This window comes from Macrotis lagotis, chromosome 7 (genome assembly GCF_037893015.1).
Source record: "Macrotis lagotis isolate mMagLag1 chromosome 7, bilby.v1.9.chrom.fasta, whole genome shotgun sequence".
In the NCBI taxonomy this organism is placed as follows: domain Eukaryota; kingdom Metazoa; phylum Chordata; class Mammalia; order Peramelemorphia; family Peramelidae; genus Macrotis; species Macrotis lagotis.
The window spans coordinates 41,888,511-41,916,130 of NC_133664.1; the positions used below are offsets into that span (position 1 = coordinate 41,888,511).

Genomic DNA, 27,620 nt, shown 5'->3' on the forward strand with positions numbered 1-27,620 from the left:
CAGACATATGCCTATTCAAAAAAATTTATGGAGTGCTCATATAGGGCATGTGCTCTCACAAGGGGGTCAGAAGAAGCAATATTGAGACATCCTGAAGGTCTCTTTGAAGATCTTTAGAATTGATTATATAGCTTGGGAGCACTGGCACAGGACCACCTAGCATGGAGGGTCCTCATCAGTGAGGGGGCTGCACTCTATGAGAAAGGCAGAATTGAAGCAGCCCAAAGGAAACGTGCTATCTGTAAGTTTAGAATACCCATCCCAAGTGTTCTCATGGACTATTTGTGCCCAACCTGTAGTAGAGCATTCCAAGCTCGATCGACCATAGTTGGACACACTGTCATTTGTCTCCAACATAGTGATGTCATTTTGGACTTCTTCAATAACAGAGGATAAGACCAACCAACCAAATAAAGTAAGGATTAATTCAAACCCTGATTAATTAACTACTAGAACCTTAAAGGGCTCTAAGCACTGGAAAGCTCTGAAGAACTTACCCAAGAACTTTACAAATGGTTCTAAGTTACAGAGATATTGTCTCAGGATCGTTCAACTTATGATGTCCTCATCAGAAAAAGTGCTAAGTTTTGTTAGCCCAACAGAGTTAAAGTTGTGTCCAAAAATAATGAGATACTTAAATTTAAAGTTAACACCTCTGCTTTTCATCAGGGCTTTTCGTCTCAAACATAGTGAAGTTGTTTTGAATCTCTTCAGTGGAGAGACAAGACCCAACTATACCCATATCCTTGAAGTCCAATCTCTTCAAGTATATTTGACCCCTTAATTATCCTAAAAGAAGTAAAGTTCTCAATAATTAGAATTGCTATATCTTCCCTTTTGTTTTGTTTTTTTTTTCTTCCCCTTTTCATTTACCTTTTTATGAAACTTTTGAGTCACATGAAATTCTGGAAATGCTCTATTTTGTGGAACATATATCTTTACCCCTGATAGTATATGCTAATTTTGCAAGGTAGTAAACTCTGGGTTGTAATCCCAGGTCCTTTGCCCTCCAATATATGGTATTCAAGGTCTTCTGGTCTTTAAATGTTGAGGTTGATAGGTCCTGTGTGAGTCTGATTTTATTTCCTTTGTTTTTGAATTGTTTTCTTTTTGCTGTTTGGAATTTGGTCATAACAGACCTTGGAATTTTTATCCTGGAGTCTCTTTCTGGAGGGTTCTGTGGATTCTTTCAAAGGTTATATTGTTTTCCTCTACCAGCAGATTTGAACCGTTTTCCCTGATAATTTCTTGCATGATGCTTTCCAGGTTCTTTTTTTTTTAATCTAGGCTTTCTGGAAGTCTGATGATTCATAGATTATCTCTCCTGGATCTATTTCCCAGGTTGTTTGCTTTTCCAAAAAGGTACTTTACATTTTCTTCAAATTTTTCAGCCTTTTTATTTTGTTTGAAGGAATCTTGTAGTCTTGTAGATTCATTGGTTTCTATTTGTTCAATTCTAATTTTTAGGGTTTTATTTTCTTCAATTACCTTTTGTATTTCCTTTTTAAAGGTGTTGAATTCTCTGGTCAATTTTTCATAATTTTCCTACATGACTCTCATTTCTTTTTTTCCATTTTTCTTCTTCCTCTCTTCTTTGGTTTCTAAACTCTTTTTTAAACTCTTTGATGAATTTTTGGATTTGAGTCCAGTTCATAGACTCTTTTGAGACTTGCATGGTGATTTTCACTGATTTTTCTTCAGACATGGCATTGTTATAATCTTTGTCTGTAGCTTTTATAGTGAACGCTTTTTAATTTTTTTGCTCATCTTTGTTGTTTTAGCTCTGCTCCTGGTGTATAAGGAATACGGATCCAGGCTTTTTATGCTGGGGCTGGGGTCTGATCCCTGGCTTATTGTTGGTCAAGATGTTGTCTATGCAGTCCAGGCCTTGCCTTTGCAGAGTTTTATTTTCTTCTTTATGTCCAGGTTCTGACTTAGCAGTGGTTTGTTCTTGACCCTGTCACATCTTTTGCCCTGGTGTTCCCAAGGTTCAGGTTTTGTTTGGGGTTGGGATCCTCCCTCTAGCTGTTAGGACCTCTGTTGATGTCAGGACCACCTGCACTGTGACTAAAAGCCCTCTGTTGACTTTCCCACTCTCCTGCCACCTGGACTTTAATTCCCCTTTTTCCCCAAAGAGACAGACCTTCACTGAAGATCCTCCACAATGTCTACTGCTGAAAACTTCTTTGAACCTTCTCTTTTTCTCAGTGGGATCAGTAGCTTGAATGTCAGAATGGAGGCTTCAATTATCTTTGGTAGGGAAAAGCTCCAGGAGCAAGTTGACTTCATGCCACCATCTTGGCTCCACCCTGGAAGTTATTGTTAAATTTTCAATGTAAATATTTAGACCACAGACTTTGGTAAATGCCACAAATTTAGGCTTGATTTTTAGGCTTGTTTTGTTTATTGCTCAAACTGAAGAAAATGATGGAGAATATGTTTTTAAAATGCTGATTAGACTTAAAAGTGTATTCTGCATGCTTTTATTTTTCCTGGAGAGTTGGCTGTTAAATAAGTTTTACCAGCATATTATTGAATCAGAAGTTAAAGTTGAAGGAGCAGAGAATATTTTTGATGTGTGTATTTCTAAGATTGCAAGGATGTTTCTAAGAAAGAACAGCTTGGAGAGGAACAAGTTTACGATCTCTAAATCACTCAAGTCCCTAAAATTTGGTGCGTTTTACAGTCTCTTTAGTGTACAGTCTCCACATCTGAAAACAATTTACAACATCCTCAAGAATCTGGAAAGAATTCAACCCAAAGATCCCTGAGACGTGCAGATGATTAGCTTATAAATTTTTTTAGAGCTGAATGCAAACAACAACATATCCTTTTATTCTTCTTGCAAATGATGACCATTCAAATGTGAAGGTTGTTGAATTCTGACCCAAATGCTGCCTCCTTCAGGAAGCCTTCCCTTGTCCTCACCTGTCAGAAACAGCCTTCTCCAGAAAGGCACCTTGTATTTTCAGTTTTGCCTCTTCAGTGCACCCACTTCTCATGGAACCACATCCTAATAGTGATATAATCCAGTCACCATAGGCTTGGAAACTCAATGAGGTTAGGGACTGTATCCAATCCACACTCTGTCCCAGTTTCAGCATCTTTTACTTTCCTCAATTGCTAGCATTTATGTAGAGTTTTGAAGGCTATTCCCAAAACTAAAGGGATCATTTTCTCATCTGAAGAGTAGAATCATCTTATCCAGTCTCATGGTTGAGTGCTTTTTCTTGTTTGTGGGTAAAACCTCATTGGATGAATTACTCTTTGACACTTCATCCCTAAGCAATCAGTGATGATGCTTTGGGATTTTGAAACGAAATCAGCTGCAGTATCAGGCACTGATTATCAAACTGATTCCAACCAAAAATGACCAACACTAGAGACAAAAATGACTCAGTTTCTCCTTTCCCCACATATTCTTCTCTTTGAGCTCTCCTTGTTTATAATCTTGCTGTATAAGGAAGTCTGCTATTTTACCAGGGAAAACATTGGCAAGAGGACAGGGGGTCAGGGGAGGTTCACTTACAAATTCCATGGGTCAGATATTTTAAAGAAATGACTTTTCTGCACAGATAGTGGTTTTAGTGATTTGCCTTTTACCACTTGAAAGAAGCATCTGGGCTCCCATCTATTAATCACATTGATGAGATGTTGATGAGAAGGAAATCCAGATGAGTCATCCTTCAATAACTTTTATTTTTATAGAGCATTTTGGTTTATAATGTTCTTCATGATTCCTTGGAAAGGATGCTAATGTTCATTATTAGCCTCACAGTTATTGTTATGTTCACAAATCTAATTATAAATGAATGAAACAATATTTATGAAGCATTTATTCTGTGGAAAGCAGTGTGAAATGATAGGCAGTTAGTGATGCTGTGTTTAGAGTGGACCTGGAGTCAAGAAGACCTGAGTTCAAATTTAGCCTCAGATACTGTTTTAAATGAATGAAAAGAAAAACCTGCTAGAGTGAGAGAAAATTGTGCATTTTATTCACAAACCTTGCAAGATACACCTTACAAGATAGGGGTACCTCACCTGAGGCAGGAGGCAAGAATTAGTCTTGGAACCTCAGGTAATTTATGGTCTTCAGAAACTCTTTCCCCTCTCTCTTGGATGTTCATGGGGGGGACCCCGAGTTTGAGTTACAATCTAAGAGATCCACCCATTCCATGACAAGCCCCTAATATGATCCCCCCCATCATAGGAGTGATATGCTAAAGAACCCCAATGCCACAGGGGGTGTGTGGGTTAATATTCAATTACCTAATTGAGCAAACTCAGTAGCATTAGGTCAAGATCTCTAGGTCATTCTTGACTATTTGAGAATTGGTTTGGGGTTTGGTATCCCTGGAATGGGATTAGGAAAACTCTCCCAGTCTTGTGATTGGCTAGGCCATTCCCCCTTTGTAATGGATTCCCTAAGGGCTCCCCTCCACACCCTGTGAAGACCAACACCCTACATTCCTCACAGATACTAATTAACTGTGTGACCTTGGGCAAGTCACTTCCCCCCTGTCTGGCATAGCAGAGAAAGAGAGGCTGGTGACTTAGCATATCCCTCACTCCCCTCCCTGAAATCCACTTCACAGGGGGATGATGTCCTGGTCTTCAAGAATAAAAGACAAATGCCATTGATGCAGGGAAAAGATAGAGAGAATTATAAATGCAGCAGAAACAAAATCTGTCTGTTAAATCTTGCAAAATGGAGATTTCCTGCTCTTGAGATGTAAATTGACTAGATGTAGAGAATTATGAATGTTGCAGAAATAAAATCTGTAATCTTTTTTATCTTTTTAGGCTTTTGCAAGGCAATGGGGTTAAGTGACTTGCCCAAGGCCACATAACTAGGTAATTATTAAGTGTCTGAGGCCACATTTGAACTCAGGTACTCCTGATTCCAGGGCTGGTACTCTATCCACTGCACCACCTAGCTGCCCCTCAAAATCTGTAATCTTCAGGGCTGGTACTCTATCCACTGTGCCACCTAGCTGCCCCCTAAAATCTGTAATCTTAAAGGGTGTTAAATATTGTTAAATTGGGTGGAAGTCCCCCAACTCTAGAGATAGAAATTGACTACCATTGTTTCATGGTTTAATGTAAAACATGTATCTTGATCTCCTCAGGCTTCAACCTTCTACCTAATTCCAGGTCTGGTAGGGGGGGAAGGAAATTCACCTTTTGCCCTCTAGATAAAGGGCAAGGCCATAAAAATCTGGGCTGGACCTCCCCTCAGGGCTAGTCATCTCTGACTCTGGCCCAGTCAACTCTGCTTGAAAGTTCTTTTATCTCTGTCTCTCTCTCTACCTATCACTTTCTTTTGTATTGTAATTTCTTTTAACAAACTTTATTTTCTTTCCACTCCAGTATTCCCGTTATCTGAATGTAATTCTTCACAGGCAGACTGGAACTCAATCTCCAGGCTACACCATCCGATCAGTAGATATGAAGCAGATTTGAGAGTAATTGGTTACACTACAACTATAGAGGATTATGTGCCTAGAAAGGCACTGTCATGTTGGAGCTACATTTGGGGGAGTTCATAAAAACCCAATACAGCTTGGTTTAAAAGTCCAATTCAAATCCATCAGTTTCAGTCTTTTTGGATGTCCACATGGGGTAACTGCAATAAAACATCTTGTCTCCCATAAGACTGAATGAGACTTGTGATGAGAAAATCGTAACTATTAGTAAATTAGTAAAATTACTAAATCTATTTCCTCCCCTAAAATTGTAATTATTGTATTTATTGCATTTAATATGACATTGCCTCCAGTGCTGTCACCACCCTGGTGATCCTTTTGTAGATGAGCCCCAATTTATTAAGGTCACATTCATTCTTAGTGATATAATCTTTGCAATCTACAATTTTATCAGCTTTGTGGGGCACTGTGTCTCACTGTTGACTCATTTGGAAATTAAAGTCCACTGAAATCCCCATGTCCTTTCCATATAAACTTGTGTCATAGTATACATTGAGAACCGGCTGAGATCCTAGAGGCCATCAACCCTGGACATGTCCTTCTCTATTCTGTATCAATGAACTGTGTTTACCAAACCAAAATGTCAACAATTATATTTACTTTATTAAATTTCATCTTTTCAGATGTAACACGTTGGTCAAATCTGCCCTACCCTTTTTGGATTCTAATGCTGTTTTAAGTAAGCATGCCTTCATCTAACTCATGGACAAAAAGGCGGGCGGTCTGCAGGAGTTAAAGTTAAGTACATGAGGAAATATTTAAAAAGAAAAATAATGAAAATTGAAAAAAAGTTTTTTAAGAAAATCATCCCAAGAATTATGTGTGTATGTACACAGAGAAAGAAAGACAGAGATGGATTTATGTGCACAAGCTTATATCACTAAGGTAGTTTGTTTTTCCCCCCTTATGAGTGTGAGTCAGAATATCCCAATAATAGTTCAGAACTGTAATTAATCCCCAAAACAGTGTTCATCGTGATCTCCCCTTAGTGGCCAGTTTCTAACATAGCTTCTCATCTGGAGAGAATGTGATGGTACCCAGAACAGATGGAGAAATTTTGAATCGAAGGAAGGGTCCATAGATATAATTGTTAGAGCAGGAAAAAGAAAAGAAAAGAAATAACTTGGTAGGATGTGGGACTTGAAGCTGCAACATGGGCATTCTCAAATGGGCCAATGCCTCCCACTGCCCCAGTGTGATAACAACTCTGGTTGATCACAAGTATGACCTTCTAAAGCCCTTACAACCTGGCTCCAACCCACCTTTCCAACTTTATTACATATTACTCCCCTTTATTTTCTCTGTGGTCCAACCCAACTTACCTTCTTGTTACTCTGAGGTCATGCTAGTCTATCTTACATCTCTAAGCTTTTACCATATCTGGAATGCTTTAGTTCCTCACCGCTACCTCTCAGAATTTCTAATTTCTAGCTAGTTTTGTAGCTAGAATTTCTAGCTACAAAAGGAGCTTCCCCTCTGGGCTTGCCCCCCCCCCCCCAATTTATCCTGCATTTAGCAGGTTTGGGCTCCATGGGGTGAGTGTTACCATGGATTCTCGGGGTTAAGCCTGTGGAGGGTTACTTTTAATGCTATAGTTCATGAGCTATATCAATGCGCATTTCATTTCAAACATCTAGTATACCTGGGACAGGCAGGTGGCACAATGGATATAGAATGCAGGCCTGAAATCAGAAAGACTCATCTTTCTGAGCTTAAATCTGGCTTCATATTTACTATTGTGTGCCCCTGGGCATGTCGCTTCCCCCTCTTTGCCTCAGTTTCCTCTTCTGTAAAATGAGCTGGAGAAGGAAAGGACAAACCACTCCAGAAAACCCAAATAGGATCATGAAGGGTTGGACGTGACAAGTAACTGAACAGCAAAATACTCATTTAGCTCTTTAAAAAGACATTTACTCAAATGGTATAACAAGAACAGTAGGTACAAAATATTTTCCTTCCCCTCCTCCCTCCAACCTGAAGCACACTCTGCTAGGCTATACATTGAGTCCATGGAGAGAAGATAAGAATAAATTTTAAATATTACATATATCAGAAACACATAATCATGGAAACTCCATGATTCCAAGACAGCAGGATCTCAGTATCTTTTCTTTCTACTTGGAAAATAGTTTTGAGGATGGATGAGTAACTCTGCTACTTAACTGGGCTTCTCCTTGGAAAAGAACAGTATCTCTTCTGGAAAAGTCTTTCTATCTATTGGCCTCCCTGGACTTTTTTATTGATGGGAAGCTGCAATCTTCATCATCTCTGGTTCAAGGAAAGGTGTTGTTATACTCTTTCCACTATGATGTTCTTTCATAAAAGACAAATATTCTAGTCTAAGACTGGCAGAACCTTTTCCTGTTTAACTCCCTCCAGGCCTCACCTCTGAGGACTGTCACATCCTAGGAAGGATTCTGGCCTCTCTTATTTGATGCTTCCATCTGGTTCAGAGCTGGATCCCCTTAGTGAAGGAGGCCAATACTTTTACAGATTTTGATCAGTCAGTTCACATTTTCCTCATTTATGTTGGGGGTCTCACTAGCCAGGGAAAAGGGCATTGAAGCAACTTGCTCCCTAGGGCGGTCCATTGTCTTTATTGTCCTAATTCATTAAAAGTTGAGCTATTCCTGGCAGGATTTGCATGAACTGATGTTAAATGAGATGAGCAGAACCAGAAGAACATTGTACACCCTACCAGCAACATGGGGGTGATGATCAACCTTGATGGACTCGCTCATTCCATCGGTGCAACAATCAGGGACAATTTGGGGCTGTCTGCCATGAAGAACACCATGTGTATCCAGAGAAAGAATTGTGGAGTTTGAACAAAGACCAAGGACTACTACTTGTAATTGAAAAAAAAAAAACTTGTTATCTTATTTTGTAATTTTGCTATCTCTATACTTTATTTTTCTTCCTTAAGGACATGATTTCTCTCTCATCACATTCAACTGAGATCAATGCATACCATGGAAACAATGTAAAGACTAACAGACTGCCTTCTGTGGGGAGGGTGGGGGTGGGAAGGGAAGCAAGATTAGGGGGAAAATTGTAAAATTCAAAATAAATAAAATCTTTCTTTTATTTAAAAAAAAAGTTGAGCTATTCAAGTCTCAGACCTTTCCAAAGTGTAGAATGATTCATTTACACCTGAAATGGCCTCACTTTCATATTTTGTTGGTTCTGTCTTTATCCCTCATGAACTTTGAATTTGATGAATCTTAAATGGGGTTCAGGTCAAGCATTGTATTCAACATTTGCCTATTTGTGTCTCATATGTATGTATGTATGCATGTGTGTGTGTATGAGTGGCAACATGGCTGGACTGGGAGCTAGGAAGACCTGAAATGAAGTCCTGCTTCTGATACCTTCTATTTAATGTAACCCCTGGGACAAATCACTTAACCTCTCAGGAAACTCTAAAACTCAAAAATTCAAAGTTGATCTGCCTTGAAAGAAGGATTTTCCTTACTTAGGAATTCTAGATCACACCATCAGTCATATTTATCCCTTAGGTGTGTGTATAGTGTCTACTCCCAATAAAATGTAAGTTCCTAGAGGACAGCACTTGTTTCATTCTTATCAAAATCAACTTTACAAGTGTAGCATGGATAGAGAGCAATTGTTCTGATAATGTGGGGGAGTGTTTGTGAATTGTTAATAAAATATCCATCGGTTGTGTGATGAAGCTCACCAAATGCTCATGAGATCTTAGGCTACATTAAGAGGTATAGGAACCAAGTTGATATGGCACCACTGTACCGTGCCCTTATCAGGTACATTGTGGTCAACTCAGGAGTTACATAATTTTAAAAGGTCATCAAAAAACTATAGAGTTCAGAAGAGGGCAACAAAGATGGTGAAAGACGATGAGTGCATGCCATTTGAGGAATGACCAAAGAACCTGGAAATATTTCACTTAGATAAGAGAAGACTATAGTGGTTGGGGAGTAGGCAATGATGGTCATCCTCAAATGGTTTGTCATCTAAAGGAGAAATTAGATTTTTTCTATTTGGTCCAGAAGGTCCAATGAGACAAATTTAGACTTCATGTCAGGAAAACTTCCTAACAATCCTAGCTATCTAAAAGTAGAATGCATTGATTTGGGTGAATTGCCTTCCCTTGGATGTGCTCAAATAGAGATTAACCCATCACTAGGTCCCTTCATGTATGAGTTCAACTGAGATCCTTTCCACTTTTCTAATTCTATGATTCTTCTTCTATCTGCAGCTTAGTCCAATTGTTAGCATATAGTAGGTGCTTAATAAATGTTTATTGATTGACTGATAGCAAAGAGGGGATTCAAAAAGGAAAGGAAGGAAGCATGATGGCAAACTGAGGTTTTAGGTCTCCAATGCAGATTATTCTTTTGATCTGTAAGAATGGAATAGGAAACAAACTAGAAATAAGAGACATGTGGTAGCCTAATATCCTTGACTAAATTTACCCTTGTCTGAATAGATGGTCCAAAAAATGTTTTTCCATTTTTTTCTCTTGTGATGAAGCCAGAAATCCTGTCGATTGTGAAGACCATCTCATAATGTGGTCTCAAGTCAAGGCCAGTCCAATCAACAAAGATGAAACTTTAGGATTAAATGTACCTAAGATGAAATAATAAGATTTCATGTTAAGAACATGAGATTTAGAGTAAAATTCTGTCTGCTACTAACTAGTATGAACATGGGCAAATTACTGTCAAATTAGATTGCAGTAAAGAAAACTAAAGTTTTGTTTGAGTAGTATCAGTGAAATTCCAAAGTGAAGGGAAAAACTAAGTTGCAGTTTGCTTTCCTGGTTTACCAAAAAAATTGTGTAAATCAGGGAGCAACTGAAGAATAAATAAAATTGAATTTGGAAAAATTCTTATTTGTTTTTTGTTATTTCAATAGACCAAGTCTTTTTAAGCTATTAACTAGGGCTGTTAGAACTTAGATCTCTCTCTCCTATGTCTCAACAGAAATGATAAGCCACTGCAGACTTCCCTAACTAGTATTCATTAAATCTCTGAGTGCTACCAGGAGAAGGACTAAAAGCAAAACCTCTTTCTTGATAAATACATTGTCCTAGTTTAGGAGATGATTTCACTTCCTAGAAAATAAACAGAATTGAAAATAGATTGAAATAATTGTTTGAGTAAAATAGTGGCTAATGGACTATACAACCAAAGAAATAAAGAGTTTAACAATTAATTGATTATACATAAGAAATCTGTTAAGGGAAAAAATTGTGGAGAGATTTATTCTACAGATAGTCTAGGATATGAATGAGAAATAAAGAATACTGGAAGTGAACAAATAGAAACAAATAAGGGACGGGCATCAGATCAGAATATGAAAGGAGAACTAGAAAGGTCCAGTTTTAAAGGGTTTTAATTGAAGTCATCTAGAGGGATAGAGAGAGAAAGAAAACTTAAGCAAGTAGGGTTTAAATGTTAAAGGTGTTTAGAGTTTAGTTATGAGAGATTTGAAGGAGGGTTTTGATCACTTCATATAAGAAGGTATGCAAAATGTAATATGTCTATTTTTTATGATATGGGAACTGTAATAATAATAATAATAAAATTGCTCCATGAAACTCTCAGGTATCAAAGCAGGGGCAATGAGAATGAGAAACTGTCCATTTGAACCTCTCCCTAGCTCTTTCCCAGGGTTAAAACTGAAAAGCCTCCAGGAAAGATGAGATAGTAAAGGTTAGATTGTGAAGTCAAAAAGATTTGATAAAGTTTAAGGGTTTAATCTTTCTTTTTTTTTAAAAAGCAAATAAAGAGCTAGTTGTGAGGGTCAATGCATAGCTTCAGGGTTTCTTATATACCAATTGAGTTTCCAGTTGTATTTGAGTTTGATAAATTGAATTAGGGATTACTTTTTCTCTTTCAGTGTCCTTCAACCCAATTCAATTCAAAAGCAATATTAAGAGAAGGTCTTTTAAAAGTAGCAGGAGGGTGGCTAGGTGGCATAATGCATAGAGCACTGACCCTTGAGTCAGGAGTACCTGAGTTCAAATCCAGCCTCAGACTCTTAATAATTACCTAGCTGTGTGACCTTGGGCAAGTCACTTAACCCCATTGCCTTGCCAAAAAAAGTAGCAAGCTATAAAGTAAATTCACACAAATCATTACTATTCCTATATATCACAAACAAAACTCAATAAAAAGAGATAGTAAGAGACACCTCATTTAAAATAATTCTAGACAATATAAATTATATGGGAATACACCAGCTGAAATAAACTCAGGTACAATATAAGCAAAATTATATTTAAAAAACTTTTCTACAAGTAAAATCACATTTAAATGATTGGAGAAAGATTAATTGTTCATGGGTGGACAGGATCAATATAATGAAAATGGCAATTTTACCTAAACTAATTTATATATTTCATGCCATCCCAATTCCAAAAAAAAGATGTTTTACTGAATTAGAAAAAAATAATAACACAATTAATTTTGAAAAACAACAAATCAAAAATATCAAAGGAACTGTTGAAAAACATTTAAAGGAATGAGCTTTAGTAGTATCAGTTCTTACACTACATTATAAGGCAATAATTATCAAAATTATCTGGTACCGCCTAAGAAATAGAAAGGTATAACAAGATAAACATACAACAAAATAAAAGAAAGCTTTTTGCTTCTAATCTTTGTGACTCTTTGGTTTATTTTCTTTTCTTTTATTTCATTTTTCAGAGTAAACAATTGTTGTACAACCTCTGTGGCTCTTTGATCATTTATTCTCAGTTTAACATTAGAATGATTTTGCATAGAATACATATGCATATGCTTATATATGTATATATACATATATAGATATAGATATATACAGAGATAGAGATATAGATAGGTATAGGTATAGATATAGATATAGATATAGATATAGATGATAAAATAGCTAATATACACCAATTGTCTAATGACAGCCATGGGAGGGAGGGAAGAAAAAAAGAAATTTAAATGAAAACCTTATCATATATTCAGAAGAAAGAGCAAATTGTTCATAAAAGATTTTCAACTTTATATTCAATCATTTTTTTTAATGATGATGTTTGTCATTCATTCTCAAAGAGGACCATGACATCAAGTGGGTGATGCTATGACAAGTAGATGAATTGGATTTGAATAAGGAGGTACTGTGTTAAGTCACCAGCCTCATTCTTTCCTCTAGAATCATCTGTGGTCAGCTATGGATCAGGATGCTGGAGTTGAACCTGGATTCAAGGCAGTCAGGGTTAAGTGATTTGTTCAAGGTCACCCAGTTAGGAAGTATCAAGTATCTGAGACTGGATTTGAACCCCCATCCTCCTGACTCCAGGACCAGGGCTCTATCTACTGCATCACCTAGTTGCCCTGGATAGGTGATTCTTAGTTGTAATCCTAGCTCTTTTACTCTCCAGAATACCATATTCCAAGCCCTCCAATCTTTTAATAGAGTTGCTGTTAAAAATTGTGTGATTCTCAGTGTGGTTCCACAACATTTCTTTTGTGCTGCTTGTAATATTTTCTCTTTGCCTTGGGAGCTTTGAATTTTGGTGATAATATCCCTGGGAAGTTTTGGGGATCTCTTTCAGGAGGTGATTGATGAATTCTTTCTATTTCTATTTTTCCCTGTATTTCTAAAAAATCAGGATACTTTTTCTTGATAATTTCTTGAAATGTGATGTCTGAGCTCTGTTTTAGTTATAGGTAATCTAATAATTCTTAAATTATTTCTCCTTAATTATTTTCCATTTCAATTATTCTGTCAAAAAGATATTCCATTTTCTTCTAATTTTTAAGGAAATATTTTCTTTATTGAACTTTTGTATCAATCTTTTCATTTGATCAATTCTATTTTTAAGCAGTTCAGTGAATTTTTGTGCTTTTTTTTACCATTTGACCTATTTTGTTTTTTAAATGTTATTTTCTTTATATTTTTGTGACTCCTTTATCAAACTATTAATTCATTCACACTTCTTTTTCCAATTTTTCCTCTATCTCTGTTTTTTTTTTTACTTTTAAAATACTTTTTGAGCTCTTCCCAGAATTATTTTTGGGCCAAAGACCAGTTCACATTTTTCTTTTGAGATTTAGAGGGAGCAGTTTTGACTTGTGTTCTTCTGAGTTTGCGTTTTGATCTTCCCTGTTACCATAATAACTTCCTATGGTCTTTTTTTAAATGTAGATGTTTGCTCATTTTCTAGACTATTTCTTCACCTTTAATCTTATGGTAAAGTTAAGGTGGATTCCAAGCTTTAGTTTTCTGTGCTATTATTCTCAGAGCTAGTTTGGGGTGGGAGGGAGTGGTGTCAGTAAATTTTCAGTTATTCTAAGTGATCTAAGGAGAGGTACAGTCACTGTTTTTGCTGGCTTCTGCTCTATTTCCTGCCCTGGAATTGTGATCAAGGTACCTACTCCTGCTAGTGCTCCTCCTTACCCAGAATCAGGTATGGGTAATGCAACAAAGTCCTTAAGGGTCCTTAAGACCTCCAGACACCCATTCAATGGTCCCTAAAGCTGGTTGCTGGCTTGCTGGGGGTATGGTCTGCTCAGGGCTTCCTTATACTCTCACCCTTCTGGAATAGACTTTTCTGCCCTCCTTCTAAGTTGTCTTGAACTGGACAATGTTTGTTGTCCTCTTATTGGTTCTGTTTTAGATTTCATTTTGAAGCATTACTTTAAGGTTGCTTGAAAAGAAATTTGGAAGAGCTCAGGAGAGTGTGAGGTTTTCTTCTCCATGTTGGCTCTGTTTCAAAGTGGCTAGGTTTCTATAGGTTACTTTAAAAATTATGCAAGCGTATAGAAATGAACTGATATTTAAGACGAATCCCATTATCCAATCTTTTGTTTAGTTATAACGCAGAGAAACATGCTGTTAGAAAGGAAAATAAAAATACTGATTAATGTAAACATGGGAAGATAATTTAAATGAGCTGCTTTGTCCCAGAGTAAAAAGAGCTCTTGGTTAACAAACACTTTCACGTGAGAAGTGGCCAGTTCATGCATACTCTTCTGACCTTTAGTACATGGGCTAATATCTCAGAATATCAAGTGATCCCAGTAAGTCTTAGCTATATTGATTTCTCTAAAACTATTTAACAGGCAAAATGAAAACTGAAAAATGAAAACTCTACACTCTGACCTTTCCTAAATCTTAAGTAGGTCATGCTTTGTTGACACTAAATTTTCCTCCAAAGTCTTCTTGTTTTCAATAGTACCATTCAGTATCTTCTGAAATTCATTCTTCAGGGCTGCAACTGTATGTTCCAAGTCACTTACATCCTTTGATTTGATTAAGAAGGAAATCATAACAAATTTGATGTTGAAATCTAACTCTATTCTAGCACCTACAGAATGTATGAGATCTAGAAAAGATCTTTTTTTTTAGGTTTTTGCAAGGCAAATGGGGTTAAGTGGCTTGCCCAAGGCCACACAGCTAGGTCATTATTAAGTGTCTGAGACCGGATTTGAACCCAGATACTCCTGACTCCAGGGCCGGTGCTCTATCCACTGCATCACCTAGCCACCACCTAGCTGCCCCCTAGAAAAGATCTTCGTAACCATGTTTGTGTTGCCTTTCTCTCTGGTTGTCGCCTGGTGAAACCTAATTCTACTGTGGTCTGTTGATCTAATTGGAGCCAAACTGTCCTATTGGTAGTCCTTCACACCACATTCCATATTCCATTGCTTTGCCTTTTTGCATCAGCTGTTTCCCTGTACTTGAAAAACTCTTCCCCCCAATCCCTTACTTCCATGTTTCAATTGTTCTGCCTCCCTTCAGGACTCAGCTCAAATTCATCTTCTGCCTTTCCCAGTCTTTGTCTTCCACCCCCACCCTCATCCCTTTGCCTAGTTCTTCTTTGAGATTATCTTTCAGTTATTCTCTCTCTCTCTCTCTCTCTCTCTCTCTCTCTATATATATATATATATATATATATACATATATATATACACACATATATATATATTTATATATCCATACCTAGTTATTTGAAAGTTGTTTCTCCCATTAAAATGTCTGCTTCATAAAGGCAGGAATTTTGCATCCCTAGAATTATCTAATATCAAATGCTTGGAAATGATGGAAACATCCAAGACCCTGGATTTAACCATTTAATCACCAGGTGTCTCTCAATGTAGTGGTCAGAAAGTTTGCCAGGATGGTGAATGGGGCTAATCAGGGCTGTCCAGAAACAGTGGCAAAGTTGATTCAATCATTATCCAGAAAAGAGGGTAGGAGAAAAGGATGAGAGCAGGGGAGAGTACCCAAGATTTTATAAGAATACTTGTAAGGCACTGGAGAAGATAGGAGTCTAAACAGAAGTGAACCGTGGGTAGGTTTATAGAAGTAGCAGAAGATAATATATCACCAATCAAGAGAGAGACACCAGGTATAGAATATTTAAAGTGAGGTTAGTTCTGAATTTCTACTTTTTGCTTCCTGATTGCATCAATTGCATCTACGATCCATTTTTTGGCAAAATGTTATTATCCCATATATTATCAAATGAAAAATTAAACCAACAACTTCATCTGTACTCAAGAGATGAGAAAGATTTCATTATGTATCATCTTGATTACTCACAAGGCTCATGCACTGTGTGGGCTTGGACAAGCCACTTAACCCCATTTGCCTTGCAAAAACCTAAAAACAAAACAAAAAACAAACCAAGGCTCATGCAATACCCAGCTTTGACCTTGGCTTCTTCCTACCTATCATCTGCCTTTGAATGATAGATTGCCCTCCATTCTCCACATGGGGAAAAGCTTGTAGAGGCAAAAGGTGGACTGTTTTGTAGGAGGAAGGTCAAATAGGAATGCCCAGTTTGGATGGAGTATAGAGTTTGTGGGGGGATGTATGTATTGTGAAATCTGTTAGAATTAGATGATGAAGGACTTAAATGTCATGCAGTGGACTCTGTATTTTATTATGCAGGTATCCATGACAACTCCTAGAACAGGGTAGTGACATGGACAGATTTCTACTCTAAGAATTTTGAAATTCAAAATTTTGTAAAAATGAATGTTAATAATTATCTTTACGTATCATTGGAAAAAATAAAATACTACTTAAAAAAGAATATCAGTTTGCTAGTGGGAGACTGGCTGGAGAGATTGGATGAAGGGGGACCAGTTAGGAAGTTATCAGAAAAGACCAAATGAAAGACATTGAAGGTCTAAGCTAAGGTGGTGATTGTCATGGGTGAATGGAAAGAAGGGGTGGGTTGAATGTAAGGGATGCTCTAGAGATAGAATATAAGTCATGGCAATTGAGTGGATATGAGTGATGAGGAAGAAGTCATAAATCTGAGTGACTGGAAGGGTGATGCCCTCAACAGAAAAAAGGGAAATGGCCATAATAAATTTTGTATAATCTAGAAAAACAGATAAGTGAGGAAGAGTGCTGAGAAAGATGGGGTTTTTTCTTATTATTTGAAATTAGAGTATGAAGGAAAGGCATGAATATATACAAAGCTATATCCCACCATCCTTTGACCTATGGCATCATTATATATAGGGAAAAAAACAATCCTGGTGAGCACCTGAACTTAAATTTTACCCCCGTCATATATTGCCTAAGTGACCTTGGACAAGTCAATCACTTTTCTGTGCCTTGGTTTCCTCATTTGTAAAGTCAGGGTTTTAGACTAGATGGATGACCTCTGAGGTTTTTTTCCAGCCCTAGAAAATATTCTGGTGTTTCCAGACTTAAGAGAATTGGAGCCAATGGCAGATTTTAAAGATCAAATACACTATGTAGAGTGTGAAAGATGAAGCAACTGGATATATCTTGGCTAATAATGCCACTTATTTAGATAACACTTCCCAGACCTTGATCCTTATATGACTCTGGAATAAGCATTCCATATCCTATATCTACACCTGAAATATACTTCCTCCTGGCCTTCACCTCTTAGAATCTCTAGTTTCTGCCAAGTTCAGTTCATGGTTGAGCTCCAGGAATCTACCCACTGTGAAACCTAGCTGCCTAGTAGGCACTTAAATGCTAATTGATTTTGAAGGCTAGATAGATAGAGTTTCAGGTGAGGAGTCAGGAAAACTCACCTATCTGAGTTCAAATTTGATCTCAGATACTTTCTGGCTGTGTGACCCTGGGCAAGTTCACTTCACCCTCTTTGTCTCGGTTCCTTCATCTATAAAATGAACTAGAGAAGGAAATAAAAAACCACTCAGTATCTTTGCCAAGAAAATTCCAATGGGGTCATGAAGAGTCAAGAGGGAGACATGACTGAACAACAAATTAATCGATTAATTGAATTAATCTTTAAAAATCTCCTAGAGATTTTTTATCTGTTACTGAATCAACGTTGACCCTAAGATAGAATTCAAATGATTTATGACTTACTGTCTCCTCTGATTCGTGCTTATTATGAGAGTAATCTGGGTTAGCTCAGATTAGATTAGATTAGATAATGCATTATTAAATTTAGTGCTCAGTATACATGTTAGCTAAAAAAAATAAAAAAGATTCTGGATATATTACTGACATCCCACAACTATAAGCAGCATAGTTGGGGAGAAGGCAACGTCTCATCTTCCCTGTCTCTGATAGGAATCAGACAATCCAGACAAACTTGACTTTTATAGCCACAGATCTTTTTTTAATACTTTCTGAGACTGAGGTGGGCAGAAAGGCCAGAGCGGATGTTCAAAATAGCTCATCCTCACCTTTGGTGTCCACATGAACAGTGGGGAAGCGATTGTTCTCACTTTCCCTGCAGGAGCCTTTTCTTCTGAACTAGTTGCTCATCTCAACAGGACAACACAGAACAGAGGAAGGAAACAGAGGAGCTGGGGTTTAATTCTGCCTCTGTCACCAAAAACCTGACTTTCCCCAGTTTCCTTTAAGTCCTAGCTAATAATCTACTTTCAAACAGGAAGCCTTAATTATTCCCTTCTAACACCTTCCCTCTAAGGATTACTTCCTATTTGTATTTCTGTTGTTTGTATTGTGTCTTTCCCACCTCACCGTAGATTGCAAACTCCAGGAAGGTTTTTGTCTCTTTTTGCATTCTGAGAATTTAGGCACTTAAAAATACTAATTCATTCGCTGCCCTTGGGCAAGTCATTTGCCCTGCTTGGATATCTCAGTTTATGAATCTGAAAAATAAAGGATTTGTAAAAAATTATGAATATGAGTTTTTTTTTAAAAGAGGAGAGAGATAATGGATTGATGAGGAAGAAAAGAAAGAAAATCCATAAGGGAATGTTTTATGAGAAAAGGACACTTAAAAGAAATAGAACTTTGAGTAATTGTAATGATCAATCTAGGCGCCAAAGAACAGATAATGAAACAGACCTTTGTCTTCTCTTGTCTAAGAGGTGGGGGACCATGGATAAAGAATTGAGTGTATTTGATACAGATATTATAACTTATCATTAATAAATATTTAAGTACCTACTGCTTACTTGGCACTATTCCAAGTACTATTAAGTCACCATCATATTATCATTCAGTTTTCCTTAAATATTTTTCTTTATTACAAGAGGTTTATTACTAAGTAGAGGAGAGTATCTGGGAAAAAAATTATTTTAAGAGCAAGAGTTGCACTAATCTCTAATCCCTTCTACCTTGAAATGTTGAAATTTTGACTATTTTATATATATATATATATATATGCATATAAATATATATTTATATGCAATATTCTCCATTACTACCAAATTCCTTTTATTGCCTCCATACTCTCCACCTGAAAGGGTATCCCAAAAGTCTTAGAGTTGATGTAAGTTTTGGACATCTTGGATAGTACTTTTTTTGTTGTTGTTTTTTTAGGTTTTTGCAAGGCAAATGGGGTTAGGTGGCTTGCCCAAGGCCACACAGCTAGGTAATTATTAAGTGTCTGAGGCCAGATTGGAACTCAGGGACTCCTGACTCCAGGGCCGGTGCTCTATCCACTGTGCCACCTAGCTGCCCCATGGATAGTACTTTGTAATAGGCAAAGAGTGCTGAAGATAGAGTGCCAAGTTAGGAAAACTCATCTTCCTGGGTGTGAAAATTGAGACTTAGAAGGTTGCCTGTGGTCACACATCTACTAAATGTTGATTGATGTTTGTCCTTCCTTCTAGAAGACCATGACATCAGGGAGGCGATGGAAGGATGCTGCACCAAGCCATCAGCCTCCCTTTCTCCTGCAGAACTATCTGGATCCAGAGACCAGATATGGATCAGGACACCTGGAGATGACCTGGGATGCAGTGGGAGATCTTGACCTTTTACAAGTTAGGTCTTTCCCAGGTTGCAGTATGACTAAGGCAATGTCCATTCAGTCATTAAAGTTAGGTAAGAGGGAGATGAGAAGAGGCCAAGAATGATCACTTCCCCCCAAAAAAATAACCTGGGAGGGTAAGACTCTGAGAGTTTCTCAGTGATCAAGAAAAGCCTGTTTTACAGAGTTCCCCAAAAATCCATTTTGGAGGGGAAGATTGCCAAGGTTTCTGGTATTCACTCTGAACCAATCTAGGCCCAAACTATGTCCAAATGAGCTTAGTCTGAGGCCCTTTGTTGCTCAGTCAAGAAGAGTCAGTGTGATTTGGGGCCTGTAAACCCCAAGAAATCTTACCAGTCCTTTGGGTAGAGTGCCCACAGGCAAGAGAAGAAAGAAGAAAAGGAAGGAAGGAAGGAAGGAAGGAAGGAAGGAAAGGAGGGAGGGAGGGAGGGAAGGAAGAAGAAAGGAAGGGAAGAAAGAAAGAAAGAAAGAAAGAAAGAAAGAAAGAAAGAAAGAAAGAAAGAAAGAAAGAAAGAAAGAAAGAAAGGAAGGAAGGAAGGAAGGAAGGAAGGAAGGAAGGAAGGAAGGAAGGAAGGAAGGGAAGGAAGGAAGGAAAGGAAAGAAAAAAGGAAGGAAGAAAGAAAGAAAGAAAGAAGAAAGGAAGGAAGGAAGGAGGAAGGGAAGGAAGGAAGGAAGGAAGGAAGGAAGGAAGGAAGGAAGGAAGGAAGGAAGGAAGGAAAGGAAAGAAAGAAAAAAGACAAGAAGGAAGAAAGGAAAGCCGTGTAGCCCCTAAGAAATGAAGGGCTAGAATCATAAAGCTAGTTAGCGGGAGCTGGGTGACGAAGGTTGCCCTTGGTTCTTGGAGAAGACCATGGCATCAGGGAGGCGGTTTATGACCAACAAAGGAGTCGGATCGCAGTGAGGGGCTGCGCTGAGTCCCCAGCCTGGCTTTCTCCTCCACAGTGGCCAGATGTGAATCAGGATGACCGGAGCCAGTCCCGGATTCGAGGCAGTGGGGCTAAGTGGCTTGGCCAAGGCCACGCGGCTAGGTCATTAGGAAGTGTCTGAGGCCGCATTTGAACCCAGGTCCTCCGGCCACTGCGCCATCTCCGTTCCGGATAATACAGTAGGTAGGTGCGAACCACCAGGATGAGAGCCAGCAAGAGCAGAGTTCAAATCCTGCCTACGACACTTGAGCAAGCTTGGGCAGATGACTGGAATGATTCTTAGCCTCAGTTTCCCGGTCTGTAAAATGGGGAAGCGCCAGTCGCGGCACCCGCGTCATGGGGCGGTGGTGAAGCCTGAGTGTCTGTAAAAGCTGCAAACTCTTCTGAAAAGTCTCTTCCAGGTCCGGCCATGACTCCTGCGCTGTCCTTGGGAGGCCAGGCCGCTGGAAGCCGGGCTAGCCTTTCCCTTTGGCGCCGGGCGACCGCGGTGCCCTCGCCGCCGTAGTGGGTACAGTCTGCAAGGGGCGCGCTTCCCAGAAAGCCCCTTGCACCCCCTGAAATGCCCCAGGAAAGGGCGGCCTGGAGCGGAGGCGCCGCTGCCCTCCCGCAGGTGCGGCGGGTGGGCGCCCCCGGACAAAGTTTGGGGGGCAGGGGGGCACTGGCCCGTCCCCGCGGCCTCCCTTTCCCTGCATTGGCGGAGCGGCCTGGGCGGGCTGCGGGGCCGTAATCCATTTACCAGCCTTCCCACCACGGTGCAGGGCCCTTAAGAAGATTAGCAATTAAAATACTTGACGCCAATTGGCGAGGCTGCGCTTTCCTCCCTCGGCGGTGGGCTGGGCCGGCGGCGGCCTGGGCCGGGCCGGGGCTGCACCTGGGACAACAAGGGAGGCACCCGGGCGCCCAGGGACCCGGGCAGAAGCCTCCGGAGCCCGGCCCGAGCACCCGGGGGAGCCGCGATGGGGGACATGGACAAAGCCCGGCCTCAGTGGGACAACCCCTTGCAGTTCGTCTTCGCCTGCATCTCCTATGCAGTGGGCCTAGGCAACGTCTGGAGGTTTCCCTACTTATGTCAAATGTATGGAGGCGGTAAGTGAGACTTTTCCCTTTTCCTTTTGGGAAGCTCCCAGACAAGTTCTCGCCTCTGATCTTTGAGGAGCATGTGCTGCCTTGGTTTCTCTCGTTTGCTTTTTCTTTTTGGGGGGCCCAGAGTGGCAGGAATCCATCCTCCATGCCCCTTCCCCAGGGAGCGCTCAGTCTTTCTCCCCTTGCCCCCCTTTAAGTTCCCCAAATAAAGTTAGACCAGAGCGCGGCCCCCCAACCTCGCCTCCTGCGCAGCTAAGAGGACGGAATCTCAGTGAGGCTCTCCTCACCCAGCTGGCACTTGCCCTCCCCTCCGCTGCTGCCAGATCCCGGGTCTGCTCTCCCGAACGCTGCTGGAGTCGGGACTTGTGGAAAGGCCCAGATGAGGACAGCTGCTATTGCAATGGCAAGAACCCGCAGGAACCGGGCATAATTCACACTGCATGCAAACCAGCTCCTTTCTGGAGTACAGTCTTGGCTGCTCCGCAGCCTTCCCTGCTCTGAAACTTGGCCCCCAGCCTTCCAGGACCCTGGCCAGCGGGCACTAGAGCCTCCTACCCGCCTTTGAAAAGGCAAATCAATTGCACTGATCTGAATCCAATTCTGAAAACTTCAGTAAAGACTGGGGGAGTCCGGCGGGGCTTTGGAGTTCTCCAGTCCTGGGCAGGCAGATTCCCAAGCTTCTTCCGCCCATCTCCCCTCTTGTGCATGCCCTAGTATGTAACCAGAGCCACCAGCTCCCCCGTGAGGGACTGCTGGAATGTTCTGACATTTCATCCAACAACCTATCATCCAAAGTCATCTTCAACCCCAACATGCCCCCAAATTTAAAGCTTGGAATCTAAAACCCAAGCCCATACTTTTGTTTTTGAAAAACACAGATAAGTGCAGATATCGAGGAAGTTTTATGGTACAATGGAAAGGATGGTGGATTCCAAGTCAGAGGCTGTGCCTCTGACACATCATCCGTGTGAGCTTGGCAAGTCATAAATGTCCCCGAGCCTCAGTTTCCTTATCTGAAAAATATGAGTTTGGATTAGAACAGAGATTCTTAATCTGGGGTCCATAGTCTCTTAGTTTCATGGCATCTGTGAACATGGATGGGAAAAAAAATCCATCTTTATTTTCATTTCCCTTCAGTTTCCTTTGTATATTATTTTATACACTTAAAAATAATCTAAAAAAGGTCCATGTACACCAGACTGCCGAAGGGTTTCATGGGGCTAAGATTAAGAGAACTCCTAGATGAGATGAGCTCCGAGGTCTCTTCTGGTCTAAATCTATGATTCTATGGTTTACTTCATGATGTGAAGTAAATCTAAAGTCTCCATGGCCCCCAAATACAATAAAAGGTCTTAGAATCCAGTCTGAAACATCAGATTCCCCCTTGTGCTCCATATCTCCCAAATCACCAGGATGCCTTACGTTCACACAAAGCAGATTCTGGAACCAAAAGGAAGTGCTCAGCTACCCACTTCTCAATGCTCCATTACTGGCATCCTTGGGTGAACAAGCCCAGGGAGATATGACCTTCTATTTGACCTTCTCGGTGAGGCATTGAAATAGAATTCTGAAAAAGAATGAAATTCTCCCAAGAAAACTTGGACCTCGTGGCCCTTTTCTGGGGCCGGTGCTATAAAATGTATATTTATGAGTGTAAGGATTTGCACTTCCTGCAGTGTATTTCACAGTTTGTTGATTTGCAGGTGAAGGTAATTTGAGTTTATGGCAATAATCCAAGGATCAACCTCTATTATTAAAAGGAAGAAGATTACCTGACCTTTGAGCGAGCAAATAGTTCTCGCTAAAGTTGGAGAGAGATTAATACGGAATGGATGGACTTGTGACATTAGATAGGGGATTAGGAGACCTAGGTGCGCTTTATGATCTTGGGCCAAGTCACCTCACCTCTCTGCCGCTTTTTAAAATAATCAGCAATAGAATGAAGGGGGTGTATCAGTTCATCTCCAAAATTCCTCCTTTGGGGAGGAGGGGAAGAGGTAGGAAATGGGAAAGGGGCTGTCCTTTCCAACAGTCTGAGACTGTCATTCATGCAGTTGTTATCTGTTCAAGCACCATCACCTTTAGGAAGTCTTCTCTGATTCTCCCTACTTTGCCGACCTGAGTCATGACCCCTCCTCTCCAGGCTCTCATCCCTCTCTGTGGCCTGTGTCTGCTTACATCCTCCTTGAAAACTCCAAGGAAACCTTGTCTGGATTCATCTCTGTCTCTCCTAACATAATATGCTGCATATGGTAGTTGCTTTGCTTTCTGACTTCACAGTAAGATCTAAAATTATTGCCATTTTCCTTACAAATCTTATGGAAGAATCAGTCTAGTCATAAATGCCCCTATTTTCCCCTCCTTGTGTATAAATTTCTTCCATTTTCTATTTTTTAATAAAATAAAAGTAATAATACTTACAGTATCTATGGAGGAATGAAAAGAGTAGGGGTTCTGGAGTCAGAGGGTCTGAGTTCAAATCCTATCTGTGATGCTTGTATGACTTTGGGTTTCTTCACCTGCCTAGGCCTCAGTTTCTTCATCTGCAAAACGAGAGGGTTGGACTAGATAGACTGGATCTATGATCCTGAGATTTGTCTTTTCCTCAAAATGAGTAGAAACTTAAAGGTCCACATAAAGGTGTCATCATACTTGTCATTCTGGGTCCTCCTACCTCATAAATAATATGCAAATAGGTGATTTGCTTTGAGAGGTAGCCACGGAGAGATCGAGCTTGGGGTCAGGAACACCTAACCTAATCTTACCAACAGGGCATCAAACTCGGTGGCAGCAAGAGGCCCTGAATTCAAATTGATATCTACTAGCTGTGTGACCTTGGAAAAGTCACTTGCCCCACAAAATGTAAAGAAACAATTTGTTTTTAAATATATTGACCATTGCATTTATTTTTTTTTTAGTAAGGCAATGGGGTATAGTGACTTGTCCAAGGTCACAATTTGAACTCAACTAGGTAATTTTTAAGTGTGTCTGAGGTCAAATTTGAACTCAAGTCCTCCTGACTCCAGGGCTTGTGCTATATCCACTCACCATTGCATTTCTTTTTTTTTCTTTTTTTTTTTTTAGGTTTTTGCAAGGCAAACAGGGTTAAGTGGCTTGCCCAAGGCCACACAGCTAGGTAATTATTAAGTGTCTGAGACCAGATTTGAACCCAGGTACTCCTGACTCCAGGGCCGGTGCTTTATCCACTACGCCACCTAGCTGCCTCATGACCATTGCATTTCAATAGAACTAGTTTCTTTTGTATTTTACCTTCTACATTTAAAAACATTAGGGGTCCATAGACTTCATGAATCACTCCCAACATCCATGATGCAAAAAATGATGAAGAACCCCCAGATTGGGACTGGACTTGTGATTTCACTGATATAAGGAACTTGTGGTTGAAAAGAAACTTTCTCTCCCAATACAAGTCAGCACTTCTCTGTAGTCTTAGAAAGCTGCTTAGATCACTAAGAGGTTCAGTACACAAGGTACCAGGGTGGGTCTTGAGTTCAAGTCATCCTAGCTCTGAGACTTGCTCTTTCCATAACACCAGGTTGCCTAGAATTATTATTGTTACTAAAGCTTCAAAGCCAGTGAACTTGTAATCCCTCAAAAGAAAAAAAAGCTTATGCGAGTGAACCATAAAAGAGTTTGGGGAAACCTTGAAGGCCGTGGCAAGCAACTAACTTCCAGAATGAACCACTGCCTTATGCTGCCCTCAAACAGAGGGTTTGTTTGTGAACTACACAGCCAGGACATAATTCCCAGAATAACATGGATTAGACCTCAGGGTTCATTTCCTTGGGTTTCCATCTCTTTGCAAGCCTTCCAAGTGGAAGGAATGTTAATTCTGAAGCTTAAACTCCAAATAAAGAACATCAGTGTGACCTCAAAAAATCAACTGGCCAAGTCTTCATCAAATTCCTTTTTGGTCATGTCAGCAGGTCTGCAGGACATAGCCCCAAGGTCTTGGCAAAGGTTATTTCCAAAGGAAAATATATTGGAGCTGTCCGTGCTGGAGTCGGTGCTGGCTACTGCACTGCCAAGTCCTGGAGAAGAGGGACATCCCTGTCTCTCTAGAGCAGAGGTTTTGAACCTAGGGTCTGTGGATAGATTTCAGGGGCAACTGGGGGAGGGGGGCATGTTTTAGTGCAGAGTATTGGGCCTAAAGTCAAGAATATGCATCTTCCTGAGTTCAAATACTGCCACTGAGACTTACTAGCTCTGATCCTGGGCAATCCTGTTTGCCTCAGTTTCCTCATCTATAAAATGAGCTAAAAATTGGGCATGATTGACAATGACTGAACACAAACCTGGATGGAGGGAAATGGCATCTTTATTTGTATTACTGGCTGGTTTCCTTTGTAATCTGATGCATTTTATTTAATGCACTTAAAACATTATTCTGGGGGCAGCTAGGTGGCGCAGTGGATAAAGCACTGGCCTTGGAGTCAGGAGTACCTGGGTTCAAATCCGGTTTCAGACACTTCATAATTACCTAGCTGTGTGCCTTGGGCAAGCCACTTAACCCCATTTGCCTTGCAAAAAAAACCCCAACAAAAACAACAACAAAACATTATTCTGAGGAGACCATAGGATTCACCAGAGTGTGACACATGACACATAAAAGGGGTTGAGAATTGAGGTATTCAATGACATCCTCAGAAGAAGGATGATAAGACTGAGAGATAGAAGAGAGCAAGGAGTGTTCATCTTGGCCAACCCCTTCATTTTTACAGATGAGGAACCTGAGGTCCAGGGATGGGAAGTGATTCTTTGTGCACCAAGAAGTCAGGATCTTAAATTTTAAATCTTCTGTTTCCAAATCCTAAACTCTCTCTGTTCTGTGTTATGAAACCTACCTTTACATGCAAGAGTGATTGCAATATCCTCCATCTCCAAAGATGTAGTCCATGGTATGGTCAGTAGAAAATGTATGTGTGTAAGACAGACAGACAGGTAGAAAGACAAAGAGAGAGAAAGAAAGGGAGGAGAGAGATCAGAGACCAATAAGAGAGAGAGGGAGAGAGGGGGGGAGACACAGAGAGAGTGGGGACATGGAAAGAGGAGGGAGGGAGGGAGAGATAGTGAGGAAGAAAGAGAGAGAAGCAGAGAGGTGGAGAACAAGAAAAGAAAGAAGCAAGAAGAGGAGGAGGAAAAGGGGGAAGAGTCACAGAGAGAAACATACACAGTCATAGACAGAGAAAGAGAAGGTCAGGATGAGAGGCATGGGAAGGTATAATTGCAATCCAATTTAATAATATAATTCCAATATAGTAATTAATCAATATTCAGAATTTGTGCACTCAGTAGTGGGAGGTAAAAGACAGTATTAAAATGAGTCCTTACCTTCAAGTAGCTTACTGGGGATGCACACACACACATGCATACATAATATGTATGTATGCATTTGTGCTAATTCACAAGCAGACATATATCATAATACATAGTAATGGAGAGATAGGGAGTGGACTTGTGATTTCATTAATAAAGAGAACTTCCAGATGAGGAGTCTCCCTATCTGAGCAAATCAGCACCATTCTGGAACTTAAGGCCTTGAAGAGCTAACCAGTACTGAGAGTCTAGGTGTCTTAGCCAGAGTTCTACAGCTGGGATGTATCAGAGGTCTCCTCTAGAGCCTCACCCACTCTCCCCTTCCTTCCAGCTGCCTCTTTCTTTCTCCTGTTCTCTCTTCTCTCTGTGTCTCTACTCTTCTGTTTCTGTTTTTCTCTCTTCCTATAAGGCAGCTAGGTAGAACACTGGATTTAGAGTCAGAAAGACCCACAAATCTGTCTCCAAATACTAATTGTGTGGCCCAGGATAAGTCACTTCACCTCTGCATGTTTCATTTTCCTCATCTGTAAGGTGGAGATAGTCAAACTACCTACCTACCTT

At 40.0% G+C, this 27,620-nt stretch overlaps 1 protein-coding gene across 1 annotated transcript in view; it reads left to right on the top strand.

Annotated features, from left to right (window-relative positions):
• Positions 1 to 21,534: 21,534 nt before the first annotated feature.
• The window catches only part of SLC6A20 (solute carrier family 6 member 20), a 57,555-nt gene continuing 51,469 nt past the window's right edge, over positions 21,535 to 27,620 (top strand). Inside the window, exon 1 of the mRNA XM_074195860.1 lies at positions 21,535 to 21,725. Coding sequence (XP_074051961.1) covers positions 21,596 to 21,725 — 130 coding nt within the window. The 5' untranslated portion in view covers positions 21,535 to 21,595. The remainder of the gene's footprint in view (positions 21,726 to 27,620) is intronic.